Source organism: Ranitomeya imitator, chromosome 4, assembly GCF_032444005.1.
Source record: "Ranitomeya imitator isolate aRanImi1 chromosome 4, aRanImi1.pri, whole genome shotgun sequence".
NCBI classification, from domain to species: domain Eukaryota; kingdom Metazoa; phylum Chordata; class Amphibia; order Anura; family Dendrobatidae; genus Ranitomeya; species Ranitomeya imitator.
This window is the reverse complement of record NC_091285.1, coordinates 206,959,702-206,974,931: the sequence shown is the minus strand read 5'-3', so window position 1 is coordinate 206,974,931 and position 15,230 is coordinate 206,959,702. Positions and strand designations below refer to the sequence as shown.

At 42.6% G+C, this 15,230-nt stretch overlaps 1 protein-coding gene across 2 annotated transcripts in view; it reads left to right on the top strand.

The window, feature by feature from the left end:
* LOC138675791 (C-terminal-binding protein 2) overlaps positions 1–14,006 on the top strand; it is a 35,378-nt gene extending 21,372 nt beyond the window's left edge. Inside the window, exons 4-10 of one of the 2 annotated variants that reach the window (XM_069764318.1) lie at positions 5,068–5,212; positions 5,294–5,500; positions 6,046–6,260; positions 9,537–9,667; positions 9,748–9,875; positions 9,989–10,103; positions 11,343–14,006. In XM_069764318.1, coding sequence (XP_069620419.1) covers positions 5,068–5,212; positions 5,294–5,500; positions 6,046–6,260; positions 9,537–9,667; positions 9,748–9,875; positions 9,989–10,103; positions 11,343–11,505 — 1,104 coding nt within the window. In that variant the 3' untranslated portion in view covers positions 11,506–14,006. The remainder of the gene's footprint in view (positions 1–5,067; positions 5,213–5,293; positions 5,501–6,045; positions 6,261–9,536; positions 9,668–9,747; positions 9,876–9,988; positions 10,104–11,342) is intronic. The other variant, XM_069764319.1, reaches the window with a different exon arrangement.
* Positions 14,007–15,230: the final 1,224 nt, after the last annotated feature.

The window sequence follows — 15,230 nt, the reverse complement described above, 5'->3', positions numbered from 1 at the left end:
CGCCATTTGGAATGCAGACTTAGATGGAATGGTCTGCAGGTGTCACATTGCGTTTGCAGAGCCCCTAATGTACCTAAACAGTAGAAACCCCCCACAAGTGACCCCATATTGGAAACTAGACCCCCCAGGGAACTCATCTAGATGTGTTGTGAGAACTTTGAACCCCCAAGTGTTTCACTACAGTTTATAACGCAGAGCCTTGAAAATAAAAAATCTTTTTTTCCCACAAAAAATATTTTTTAGCCCCCAGTTTTGTATTTTCCCAAGGGTAACAGGAGAAATTGGAACCCAAAAGTTGTTGTCCTATTTGTCCTGAGTACGCTGATACCCCATATGTTGGGGTAAACCCCTGTTTGGGCACACGGGAGAGCTCGGAAGGGAAGGAGCACTGTTTTACTTTTTCAACGCAGAATTGGCTGGAATTGAGATCGGACGCCATGTCGCGTTTGGAGAGCCCCTGATGTGCCTGAACAGTGGAAACTCCCCAATTCTACCTAAAACCCTAATCCAACAACACCCCTAACCCTAATCCCAAAGGTAGCCCTAACCACACCCCTAACCCTGACACACCCCTAACTCTAATCCCAACCCTAATCCCAACTGTAAATGTAATCTAAACCCTAACCGTAACTTTAGCCCCAACCCTAACCCTAACTTTAGCCCCAACCCTAACTGTGGCCCCAACCCTAACTGTGGCCCCAACCCTAACCCTAGCCCTAACCCTAGCCCTAACTCTAACCCTAGCCCTAACCCTAATGGGAAAATGGAAATAAATAAATTTTTTTAATTTTTCCCTAACTAATGAGGTGATGAAGGGGGGTTTGATTTACTTTTATAGCGGGTTTTTTAGCGGATTTTTATGATTGGCAGCCGTCACACACTGAAAGACGCTTTTTATTGCAAAAAATATTTTTTGTGTTACCACATTTTGAGAGCTATAATTTTTCCATATTTTGGTCCACAGAGTCATGTGAGGTCTTGTTTTTTGCGGGACGAGTTGACGTTTTTATTGGTAACATTTTTGGGCACGTGACATTTTTAGATCGCTTTTTTTATTACGATTTTTGTGAGGCAGAATGACCAAAAACCAGCTATTCATGACTTTCTTTTGGGGGAGGCGTTTATACCGTTCCGCGTTTGGTAAAATTGATAAAGCAGTTTTATTCTTCAGGTCAGTACGTTTACAGCGATACCTCATTTAAATCATTTTTTTATGTTTTGGCGCTTTTATACGATAAAAACTATTTTATAGAAAAAATAATTATTTTTGCATCGCTTTATCCTCAGGACTATAACTTTTTTATTTTTTCGCTGATGATGCTGTATGGCGGCTCGTTTTTTGCGGGACAAGATGACGCTTTCAGCGGTACCATGGTTATTTATATCTGTCTTTTTGATCGCGTGTTATTCCACTTTTTGTTCGGCGGTATGATAATAAAGCGTTGTTTTTTGCCTCTTTTTTTTTTTTCCTTACGGTGTTTAATGAAGGGGTTAACTAGTGGGCCAGTTTTATAGGTCGGGTCGTTACGGACGCGGCGATACTAAATATGTGTACTTTCATTTTTTTTTTATTATTTAGATAAAGAAATGTATTTATGGGAATAATATTTTTTTTTTTCTTTATTTAGGAATATTTTTTTTTATTTTTTTTTTACACATTTGGAAATTTTTTTTTTAACTTTTTTACTTTGTCCCAGGGGGGGACATCACAGATCAATGATCTGACAGTGTGCACAGCACTCTGTCAGATCACCGATCTGACATGCAGCAGTGCAGGCTTCAGAATGCATCTTGGATCCGGGACCAGCAAGGAGGAAGGAGGTATGAGACCCTCGCAGCAACGCGATCACATCGCGTTGCTGCGGGGGGCTCAGGGAAGCCCGCAGGGAGCCCCCTCCCTGCGCGATGCTTCCCTATACCGCCGGCACATCGCGATTATGTTTGATCGCGGTGTGCCGGGGGTTAATGTGCCGGGGGCGGTCCGTGACCGCTCCTGGCACATAGTGCCGGATGTCAGCTGCGATAGGCAACTGACACCCGGCCGCGATCGGCCGCGCTCCCCCCGTGAGCGCGGCCGATCGGCTATGACGTACTATCCCGTCGGTGGGAATTAAAGCCCACCCCACCTCGATGGGATAGTACGTCATATGGGATTAAGGGGTTAATCGGTCACTCTCTTACTAAACTGTCGCCTCTTCAATCCGTCCTGAATGCAGCAGCCAGAATGATTTTCCTCTCCAATTGCTACACTGATGCCTCTACCCGGTGCCAGCTATTGCGTTGGTTGCCCATCCGCTACAGGGTCCAATATAAACTTATAACTCTCACCCACAAAGATCTCCACAGTTTTTCACTACCCTACATTTCCCCGTGCCCTCTGTTCTGCTAATGAACCACAACTAACATCCTCAATGATTCGAACCTCCCAAGCCTGTCCCCAAGACTGTTCACAAGCTGCGCCACTTCTTTAGAATACACTACCAGGATAATTTGATTAATTCGCAATAGTCAGAGTTTTAACCCCTTCATGACCTTGGGATTTTTCGTTTTTCCATGTTCGTTTTTCAGTCCCCTCTTCCCAGAGCCATAACTTTTTTTTATTTTTCCGTCAATTTGGCCATGTGAGGGCTTATTTTTTGTGGGACGAGTTGTACTTTTGAACGACATCATTGGTTTTAGCATGTCATGTACTAGAAAATGGAAAAAAAATTCCAAGTGCAGTGAAATTGCAAAAAAAGTGCAGTCCCACACTTGTTTTTTGTTTGGCTTTTTTGCTAGGTTCACTAAATGCTAAAAATGACCTGACATTATGATTCTCCAGGTCATTACGAGTTCATAGACACCAAACATGTCTAGGTTATTTTTTACCTAAGTGGTGAAAAAAATTTCCAAACTTTGCTAAAAAAAAAAAAAAAAATTGCGCCATTTTCCGATACCCGTAGCGTCTCCGTTTTTCATCATCTGGGGTCGGTTGAGGGCTTATTTTTTGCGTGCCGAGCTGGCGTTTTTAAGGATAGCATTTTGGTGCAGATACGTTCTTTTGATCGCCCGTTATTGCATTTTAATGCAATGTCGCGGCGACCAAAAAAATGTAATTCTGCCATTTCAAATTTTTTCCTCGCTACACTGTTTAGCGATCAGGTTAATGCTTTTTTTTTATTGATAGATCGGGCGATTCTGAACGTGGCGATACCATATATGTGTAGGTTTGATTTTTTTTTTTAATTGATTTATTTCGATTGGGGCGAAAGGGGGGTGATTTAAACTTTTATATTTTTTTTTATTTTTTTCACTTTTTTTTTCACTTTTTTTTTCACTTTTTTTTTTTTTTTTTAATTTTTGCCATGCTTCAATAGCCTAGAAGCAGGCACAGCATGATCTGCTGTTCGCTGCTATGTAGCAGAAAATCAGGTGTGCTGTGAGCGCCGACCACAGGGTGGCGCTCACAGCTGCCGGGGATCTGTAACCATAGAGGTCTCAAGGACCGTTATGGTTACAATGGAGAAGCATCGCCGACCTCCGATCATGTGACGGGGGTCGGCGATGCCGTCATTTCCGGCCGCCCGGCCGGATGCGGTAGTTAAATGCCGCAGTCTGCGTTTGACAGCGGCATTTAACTAGTTAATAGGTGCGGGCAGATCGCGATTCTGCCCGCACCTATTACGGGCACATGTCAGCTGTTCAAAACAGCTGACATGTCCCGACTTTGATGCTGGCTCACCGCCGGAGCCCGCATCAAAGAGGGGCTTCTGACCTCGGACGTACTATCCCATCCGAGGTCAGAAAGGGGTTAAGCGTGTCCTAAAAACACACTTCTTCAGACTAGCCTATCACCTCACTTCATTTACGTAACTATTCCAGTATTGCCCATGTAAAACTTTCTCCCAAATCTGGTCCCTTGTAGCATCTGTTACACACTCAATATGCAATTAATAGCTCTCTGTATCTGTACTATGCACCAGGGCTGTGGAGTCGGTAAGCTAAACCCCTGACTCAGATTCCTCAATTTCCCTGACTCCGACTTCACAGCTCCACCTTCACACCACTGGTCACTACTGAGCATGTGCATAAAGTGCAGCACAGATTCATCTCCACTAAAAGCCGAGATGATTAGATCAGGAACAGAACAGACATTTATAGGACATGTCATAACTTTCCCATTTGGCTTATGAAAACCTTTACAGCACGTCCTGCACTGAAGTACGGAACCCAATTTATTATGTATTTTAGGAGTCTGTTTATTTTATACCGACTCCTCCAAATTGAACACTGACTGCACAGCTCTGCCATACAGATACTGTGTATGTAAATACCCTATTATTCTGATGGCCGGACCGTACAATGCGAGCTCTTTTTCCCATTTACCTTTCGTGTTCCCCTATTTCCTCCTAGATTGTAAGCTTGCGAGCAGGGCCCTCACTCCTCTTGGCATCTGTTGATTTGTGTTATTCTGTAATGCATACAAGTCTCCTCTAAAATGTAAAGTGCTGCGGAATGTGTTGGTGCTATAGAAATAAAAATGTATTATTCCTCTCCGTTCCCAAGAATGGACTGGTTTCTAATTTTATAGTGTACATGTCCTTGCCCAATTTTGCAGACCGAGCGACCGGTTACCTAGGCAAATAATATGTGCCACTTACAGACTGTATGCTGGATGGATTGCTGCACTTCTCCTCCAAGCTACCTCTCCTGGCAGCCTGGAAGAGAGCACAGTTCGGAGCAGCAGCGCACCCATGCTGTTGGTCCGAACTGTCAGTCATCAGGAGCGCTCCGCCCCAGGAACCAGGCAGCCGTGAGCGGTGTGCTCTTGATTCATCTTGACACAACCCCTTTAGAAATACCCATTATAGTGTGAATAACCGACATGCCATCTTTGCTGATAACACTTCACTTGACCACGGCTGACAGAATGTGCTATGGTCAGGTGATAAGTCAGAACACTGATGTTATTATATTTCAACATGACCTGTTTTGGATTATGCACAGGGTGTTTATTTTGGGGACCAGAAATCCTTCTGTTCTTGTTTATCTTTTTTTAGTGTAATGTGGATTCTGTGTTACTTACAGGTATTAAGTGAAGCAGTGGGAGCCCTTATGTATCACACAATCTCACTTTCTAGAGAGGATTTGGAAAAATTTAAGGCCCTCCGTATTATTATACGAATTGGAAGTGGTTATGACAATATTGATATCAAGTCTGCGGCTGACTTAGGTAAGCGTTCTAGGTAAATTAGCGTAAGATGAGTTTGTTGGAGACAGTCTTTACGGACAAACTGTTGTTTTTCTCTCTAAGGGATTGCCGTCTGTAATGTTCCCTCGTCGTCTGTGGAAGAGACTGCGGATTCTACGCTCTGCCACATCTTGAATCTCTATCGGCGTGTTACATGGCTGCACCAGGCTATGAGAGAAGGGAATCGTGCAGCCAGTGTGGAACAGATCAGAGAGGTGGCAGGAGGCGCCGCCAGAATCCGGGGGGAGACTTTGGGCATTATTGGACTTGGTAATGCTCAGTCTAATACAAACACAGGACCTAATTCATTATTGTGTTTCTTCCTTTTTTGTGTGTGCAGTTTTCCAGTCTTTCAATTGTTTTTTGGGCTGTTTTCATTTGCCCTCTTTTGTGTTTGTTGGGTTTTTTTGTTTTTGCTTATCATTGTGGGCAGCGTTTGGAGTTTCCAGATGTTTTCGACTGACTCCTCAATTGCGACTTTTTAAAAAGTTGCATATGTTCTCCCGTCTCTCCTTTCTCCAGGAGTGATTTTGTCTTGTGTAAAATTTTTGTGCAAATTTTCTAAGCTGAAAATGTTACTTTTTGCACTAAAAAATATAAATGACAGGGTTTTTTTCACCCAATGAACCACATGCATCTCTTGGAGGGATTTGTTTCAAAAATCAACAAGTGTGACAAGACCCAAAAAAATACGCAAATGATGAATCTGGCCCAAAGAGATTATGCAGAAAAAATTAATTCAACGCGACTTGCAGTTTGACAGCTTCTTAGATGGCCTTATATCAGGCAGTGTTCTGTTTTGTCTTGATTTGCAGGCAGGGTTGGGCAAGCGGTTGCTTTACGTGCCAAGGCCTTTGGTTTCACAGTCATATTTTATGACCCCTATCTTGCTGATGGAGTTGAACGTTCCCTGGGCTTACAGCGGATGGCGACTCTTCAGGATCTGCTTATGCACAGTGACTGCATAACTTTACACTGCAGTTTGAATGAGCACAACCATCACCTCATCAATGATTTTACCATAAAACAGGTGTGTAATGGTGACTTACAGAATATGCCATAGGGAGGGTGTTTACACATTTAGGGTGCCAAGCAGTTAAGATCTCCTCTATTAGAAGTATGGGAGGGTTTTACGTAGCGTTACAAGTGGTGTGATCAGAAGGGAGCAGAGGAGCCTGTAAATAAAGGCAGTGATGGCTGTGAGCACCAGAGCGGATGCAGGGGAACATAAATTGAAGCAGAGTGGCATAAAACATGAAAATTGGCAGAAAAGGTATATGGGGCATTATTCTTCAAAATGTATGGCAAAGACAAGTTCGGATAGTTGACAACCTCTTTAACACTCCTATTGATAAAACTAATTGAAATCATGTGGTATATGTAGTGAGCAGAATGGTTCTGTGGTGGAGCGCATAGAGATCTAATATTGTGCTGACGCACACCATGAACACAGCAACAAAGCCAAAGTTGTCAGACGCAAAATGTTTGTACCGAGCTCTAGGTACAACTATGGCAGCCGTATGAGAATGCAGAAAAGGGACATCATAGGTATACAGCAAGCTCTTTATTTTGAGTCTTTTCCGCCCCATGGCATACTATTACGTTGTGGGTGTATGGATCAGGAAATGATCTAGCTCCATCTGATGCAGATGCCAGCTGTGCTACACAGCTGACCTCTAACAGCAGCAATGTGCCCTAGCGCCTGATCACTTCTACTAACCCTTTGTATACCGCTGACGGTAGCACTGAAACTGTGCAATCCTACCTGGGCATCCACTGGGGCCTGCAATGTGACCGCAGGGTGATGGGTTGCCATGGTCTGCTGAAAGCCTGCCTAGATATGAACATAATGCGCATCCCTGTGTCTGTATAATCCTGATGTAGCAAAACATAAAATTAACCTTTATAGTAAGCTCCGTCTCACAGCCATGCAATACAGGCCATTTCACAGCTCTGTCTCCCGAAACATAAGTTTACAGGCCACAGAACAATGGCCGCATTGCATTCTTTTTTTTCTGCAATTTCACCTACTAGAATTTTTTTCCTATTTCTCTGTACATGAAAAACTGAAATGTGTCAATCTAAACTACAACTCTCCATTCAAACAAACAAATCCTGATATGGCTATGTAGATGTTAAAAAAGTTATGGCTCTGTGAGGAGCAAGAGGAAAACAATAAACACAAAAATTGACTGCATCCTTAAAGAGTAACTGTTTTAACTTTTATTTCATCAATAGAACAAATGAAAATAAGCAACTGTGTAATATATCTAATGAGAAAAAAAATAGCTTCTTTCTCTGCCGTAATTAATCAGTCATTATCCATTCTTAATTCCGAGGTAAAATCTGTGTTCAGTGAAGACAGACTTTCCCATTACAGGGATAGGAGAAGGGAGTTGCTGCTGATAAAATTCTATGGAGGAGGGAGGAGCTAGACTAGAGTTAGAGTTCCGCCTCTCCTCTATCTACATAGAATCTCATCAGCAGCAGGGAGGAGCTAGACTAGAGTTAGAGCTCTGCCTCTCCCTTCTATCTACATAGAATCTCATCAGCAGCAGCGAGGAGGGAGGAGCTAGACTAGAGTTAGAGCTCCGCCTCTCCCTTCTATCTACATAGAATCTCAGCAGCAGCAGGGAGGAGCTAGAGTAGAGTTAGAGCTCCGCCTCTCCCTTCTATCAACATAATAATAATAATTTTATTTATATAGGGCCAACATATTCCGCAGCACTTTACACTTTAGAGGGGACTTGTACAGACAATAGACATTACAGCATAACAAAAATCACAGTTCAAAATAGATACCAAGAGGAATGAGGGCCCTGCTTTCAAGCTTACAAACTATGAGGAAAAGGGGAGACAGGAGAGGTGGATGGTAACAATTGCTTTAGTTATTCGGACCAGCCATAGTGTAAGGCTCGGGTGTTCATGTAAAGCTTTTTTTTTTGAATGGGCCACACAGGGATAGTTAGGATAATGCGTTGAGGTGGTAGGCTAATCTGAACAAATGAGTTTTTAGGGCAAGCTTAAAACTGTGGGGATTAATCGTATTAACCTAGGTAGTGCATTCCAAAGAATCGGCGCAGCACGTGTAAAGTCTTGGAGATGGGAGTGGGAAGTTCTGATTATTGAGGATGCTAACCTGAGGTCATCAGCGGAGCGGAGGGCACGGGTAGGGTGGTAGACTGAGAACAGAGAGGAGATGTAGGGTGGTACTGAGCCATGGAGTGCTTTGTGCATGAGGGTAGTAGTTTTGTACTGGATTCTGGAGTGGATGGGTAACCAGTGTAATGACTGGCACACGGTAGAGTCATCGGTGTAATGGTTGGTGAGGAATATGATCCTGGCTGCAGCATTCAGGACAGATTGGAGCGGGGAGAGTTTGGCAAGAGGGAGGCCGATTAGTAGAGAGTTACAATAGTCCAGACGAGAATGAATAAGTGAAACAGTGAGAGTTTTTGCAGAGTCGAAAGTAAGAAAGGGCGAATTCTAGAAATGTTTTTTTGAGATGCAGATAAGAAGAGCGAGCCAGTGATCGGATGTGGGGGGTGAATGAAAGGTCAGAATCAATGATGACCCCAAGGCAGCGGGCATGTTGCTTTGGAGTAATGGTGGAACCGCACACGGAGATGGCAATGTCAGGCAAAGGTAGGTTAGTAGAGGGAGAAAACACGAGGAGTTCAGTTTTTGACAGGTTAAGTTTCAGATAGAGGGAGGACATGAGGTTGGACACAGCGGTAAGACAATCACTGGTGTTTTCTAAAAAGGTCGGCGTGATAACAGGAGAAGAGGTGTATAATTGGGTGTCGTCAGCATAGAGATGGTACTGGAAACCAAATCTACTGATTGTTTGTCCAATAGGGGCAGTATACAAAGAGAAGAGGAGGGGGCCTAGGACTGATCCTTGAGGAACCCCAACAGTAAGGGGAAGGTGAGAGGAGGAGGAACCAGCAAAACATACAGTGAAGGAGCAGTCAGAGAGATAGGAGGAGAACCAGGAGAGAACGGTATCCTCTCCCTTCTATCTACATAGAATCTCATCAGCAGCAGCCATCCCCCGTTTCAGTATGTCTTCACTGAATACAGATTTAATGTCAGATTTAAGGATTTTGATAATGACTGATGATTTCTGGCAGAGAAGGAAGCAAGTGTCTCTGATAACATTTATTACAAAGTTTCTTATTTTTAGGTGTACTGCTGATTTATGAAATAAAAACGGCCCTCTTTATGGGGTTAATGGCACACATGGGACACTGCAATGCCACCAGTCATGCAGTAGTAAATGATATGGCTTTACTCCCAATTCTAGATGCGGCAGGGTTGCTTTTTGGTGAACACTGCCCGTGGCGGACTTGTTGATGAGAAAGCACTAGCCCAGGCTTTGAAAGATGGCCGAATCCGAGGTGCTGCTTTAGACGTCCACGAGTCTGAACCATTCAGGTATACTTGAAGTCTTGGGAGGGTGGCATCTTCCCATTGAACCGCAATTTAACAATGTCTGTTCCTATTTCGGTCTGCAGCTTTTCTCAGGGAGCTTTGAAAGATGCCCCTAACTTGATCTGCACCCCTCACACTGCTTGGTACAGTGAACATGCTTCAATCGAATCAAGAGAGGAGGCCGCTAAAGAAATCCGCAGAGCCATTACCGGTATGTGTGCGGAGGGTCTCCTCTTCTAATATTTTCAGTATTGTGCCATTGTTATTGTACCCAGAGATTTGCAAGAGAAATGTAGTGGACTGAATACTTTGGTGCCCTTACAGGTCCAATTCCAGATGCGTTGAGAAATTGTGTAAATAAGGAGTATTTGCTGGCAGCTGCACAGTGGTCGGGAATGGAGTCTGTTCATCCAGAGCTCAATGGGGCAGCGGGATATAGGTAAGTTTGTCATGCTGCATGTCTGTAGCACTTCTGGGCCATGCCTTCATATTTCCGAGCATTGCCATTTGGCCTCGTTGTCTATTATTGATTATATGTTTTCAAGCCCTGCTCTACATTCTACATATAGGCTTTAACATGAAGCCTATACATGTACGGCATGAGCTAAACCCAAGCAATCCGTAGTTGGCGTGTGCTGTAACAGCTAGACTTGGTGCTCGCTCTTGTCCCCATTTTGAATACTTTAAAGGGGTTGTCCAGGCCTGGGACCCAAGTCTGCAGTCTCTCCGACTCCTCAGTGTACACTGTCAGATTGTCCAGTCCTTGGAGCGATGTGCATACTTCCAGTTACATTCCCACTATACGTGTACAGCCTCACTCAATTCATTTGTATTGAGCGAGGCCGTGCATCTCTATTCTGCACATGACCACATGTATACAAATCACACCGGAGAATCCTGACAGCACACACGCTGCGGGCTGTAAGGATTCACATGTCTGCAGTCACAGGGTGACCCCAAACCTGAGCAACCCCTGTAAGGCTAGGGCTACATGGCAACGCATCACATGTACAACAACCAAAGCTCTACAGTAGTAATTGCTGCTCTGCTACCAATGTTGCTGTATAGACCGTGCCTACATGCTGTAACTAAGCAGTCAGGCAGAGTGGCACTTACTCTGTCTCCTCATTGATGCCTCCATGCTGAAGGCCCAGATTCCAAGAAATAGGGCTTTTTATTAAGTGCTAATTTTGATGGCGTCACCGAGGTGGAGTGGTTCTAAGTATTATACAAGATTGTGGTTTATTCTGCCCAGCATAATTACCCTGTTGGCCACGCCTGCTCGGTAAACGCCATAAAAAGTAGCACTAATTAAAAAGGCCCACATCGCTAAAGAGTATATGGTAGATTTAAAAAAGTAAGAAAAAAAATGTAATACTTGGGAGCACTGGAAGTATAGTAAGGGCAAAAATTGGTCACGTTTGACTTTGTGAAATTTCCTCTTTAAGCATGGTAATTTTGGGGACTGTATTTTGTTAACTTCTTAAGGATGCATTCCATGTTACCACAATTAAAAGTGGTAGTATTGTTTGCGTGGGCCGTGTCTAGAAATTGGTTCTGAAAATTACTGACGAGTTCCATCATTAATGACAAGCCTGCTGTTTAGAAGGGCCTGTATCTAGGTGTTGCTTACAAGTGATGAAACATAAGCTATTACCTTCTTGGTTATCTTTTCCAGGTTTCCACCAGGAGTTGTGGGAGTTACTGCTCCGGGGCACCCAGCTGCAGTGGAAAGTCTAGTGGCAACGTCACACCCTTTAATTCCCTCTGTTTCCCACACTCCATCACCGGGACAAACAAGCAAGCCAGAGCCAGACAGAGAAATTCCCACTGACCAGTAGCAATACTCTGCTTTGTGTTTTTTCTTTTATGTTTATTTTGCCTTTTTTTTCCCCCTTTTTTTTTATTTTTTATTTTATACCTCTGGTCCCATAATTTTGCTCTGCTTCCTCCTCTCCGAATATTTTGGGGGAGAAGAGCGGGATTGCAGGTGTTTTCAGCAGCTTAACCCGGTTAATAAAATCATGCTGCAAGCCCTGAGGTGTATCATCTCTCCTCACACCGGAAAGGAGAATGTTCTTCTCAATGTCTGGAAACCTTTAGAATATTGCCTTTCGACAGATCTATTTTTTAACTGATTTAGTTTTACGTGAAATACTATACGGGTGGGTTGTACTTCTGTGTGCCGGGGCAGGCTGATCTTTACTGCTTCCTCTAGAACCAGACATGCCCAGTTGTCTCAGGGAGCTGAGGCATCACCAAATTTTTAGTGTAGCCGGTATCTTCTAATCCACACCGTACTGGAAAAGAAGAATTGTTTTTTTTTCTGAAGAAGCTTATTCCATTTCTACAAAATTTTGGAGGTATCTATTTTATAGTTGGGTCATGTTTGTTTTGTTTTTTTTTTACCAACGCCACAAAATAAAAATTTGCTATATTTAAAAGTTAGAACGTGAATCACTTAATGCATGTGTCTATGGAGTTTCTCTCAGGTTCTTGGAGTCCTTTTAGCAGTACATGGATGAAAGGGCGTAAAGGTACACGTGACCCACATGTCTTGTGTTCAACATGATGGTGAATGTGGGCTTGGGCATTAATTCATTTCTTTGTCGCCATTGTGTTTGAAAGAATGTAGATGTTGTCGCCCCACTTCCTACAGAAGTTGTAGCTGTTCATGGCGTAGTTTGCTTCCAAGCTTATTACGGAGGAGGATTCGAGGTCGATAAGCGCTTTCTATTTCTGGCTGCGTTTTAAGTGTTGCTTATATTAGCAAGTTTTATCCACAGGGTCCTATACTAGCATGGGATGATTAGCCTTCTGTAAATGCATGATTACATATAACAAGTCTCAGGATAAAGCTACATGGATCAGGATTAAATGCTGTGCATCCGAGAAAAAGGATGTAATAGCCTGGAGAGAGGAAGAATCAAACGGAATTTGTAGGTGGGCGCACATAGTCCTAAAACTTTAAAGTAACAGTTGTTTTCAGTTTTATTAATAGTACACATGTAAATGAATACAAATCTTTGTTAAATATCAGGGAAATCTGAGTCTATCTTTGCCAGGACTGATCAATTTACAGGTGAAATCTGTGTTCAGTGAAGAAAGAGTACATTACTTAGATGATGGTTACTACTGGTGAGACTCTGTGCGATGGAGGCCGAGCTTTTATCAGTTATAAATGCCATCTCCTGTATCGGCATGTCACTGAATACACATTTGACTCAGAAAGTGAGAATTTTAAGAATGGATAATCAGTCCTGGCGGAGAAAGAAGCAGATATCTGAGATGGATGGCAAAGTTTATTTTCATGTCTTACTGATTTATGAAATAGAATTTAAATCAATGGTTACTCTATAAACAGATCGGTTTAGCTTGAAAATGCAGAGTAATCCTGTATTTAGTATGTTATGAGCAGGAGAAGCTGAAAAGATTGATATATATCGCTTTGTGGCAAGAGATTATGTATTTTATTCAAGGTATTTTGGGACTAGTAGTCAAGTGGGTGGACCTGATCAATGATTAACCGCTATCTCTGCATGCACTCTTAACCATTTATTGACAGCCTTCCTTGTCCAGATCCCCATTTAGATGTTGTTCACCAGGACAACCGCTTCTTAAATACTATATTCCAGCTTGTACAATAAAAATTCCCTACAGTCAGCTCCCGTACCAGGGTCTGGTCTTCTGAGACTTGCATGATAGTTATGCAACTTGAGTCCTACCACAAATCTGCAACCCATGTTCTGCTACTGATTGGCTGCAGGGCTTATGTGGCATAACAAAGTCACCCGATCGTCGGGAGACCCAGTGCTGACATGGGTGGAATGGGAGGGGAGTACAGGGTATTTTTTATCTTGCATTCAGGAATTTAGTATCTAAGGAGTTGTCCTAGTAGTTCACAAGCCCTTTAAGCCCAATCTCATATTCTTATGGAAGAATACAGAATGTGTTTCATTGAGACAGAAAAAAGCCTAGGCAACATTTTTACATGTCAGCTTTTTACATTGTATTCTCACTTATTAATAGGTAATTTTGGATACTGCTTGTAAATACAGTCAAATGTAAAATATACTGCTTACTAAAGTTTTCAGCTGTTCTTTTTTGTTTAGCAGTGGTGGTCAGTCTTGGAGGCAACCAACTATAGACAGAGCATGTGCAGTGCTTAGCAGATCTTTTATTTTGTGTTTGTAAGCACTGTTATGAAACTGGGAATACCTTCAGTGCAGTGCTTACAATAAACACCGCAACTGTGGTCTGTCTCCTAGGCAACAAACTGTAAACAAGTCTGTATATATCAAGAATGACTGCAAATATTAATAAGCAATAAACTGCCAAAGTATTTGTTTTTTCAAGATCTGTCTGACAATATCCTATAAAGATGGGAATAACCCTTAAAATCCATGTTATTGCCTAATCCCGTCTTTTCTTTGCATATAAAATATGCAGTGCTAAGTTTTAGAATATGTATTTAATTGAAAATAATTTGTTAAATTTTGGAAAACCAACAAATTGCTTGGGCCCATTCTCCTAATGCATAATTTAAGCCCATGATATATAGGGTTTATTTTTCTTTTCCATTGCTTTTAAGTCTTAAAATATTTAGAAGTTAGCAATTTCTAATTTTTCCAAGTTACCAACTTCTAAGGGCTGGTGCTCACAAGCATATCATAGCTCCATGAATGATTGTAATATTTAGGGCCAGGTATGGGATCGGATTCTGTCTTTTCAGCTCCGCTCAAGCCTTTTGCGGGAAAGGTTTCTTTTGCAATATCTCTATAGATACCATAGGTGACCATAAGTGTCAGAGCCCTTTCTTCTGCGAAGAAAATGTTATAAACTTGGTAATTTTCAAACTTAGCGAGTATGGCCATTTCTTATTATAGTAGAAGTATGTTCTCGTTTATAACGATGGACTGCATTTTCTTCCCAATATAAGGTCAGCCCACACACTAGCTTCCCTGTCTATTCTTGTGTACATCAGTAACATGGTTACAGTTCCTATCCGTCATTGTCCTCTGCTATGGCTATGGCCAAACTCCATATGGCACAGACCCATAAAGTGGTACCTATAATGTGAGGACCTGCTGTATCTCCTTACAAAAATTGTGCTCCTTGGGATGTGACATCAGATTATCTCAAGCAGAGAATTTCTGATAGGGAAAAATAACCGCAAAATACAGCACCATAATGTCGCTGCATGTGGCTACACCGTGTGCTTAATTCCTAAAGGGGTGTAATAGCTTAAACAAGTTATCTATTCTGTGGATAGTTGATAACTGTTAAGCTTTGGGATCCCCCACCAATCTAGGTGTCGTACCTGAACTAAGCAGACCCTCCATTCCAACACTTCCTGACCACACTTTTTCAGCAAGGGGACAAATGAACAGTGAAGCTCTGGCTAGGTGATACACTTGTTAGGCTGGAATACCACATTTAAAGGGCACCTGTCACCCCGAAAATCGCGGGTGAGGTAAGCCCACCGGCATCAGGGGCTTATCTACAGCATTCTGTAATGCTGTAGATAAGCCCCCGATGTTACCTGAAAAAGGAGAAAAAGACGTTA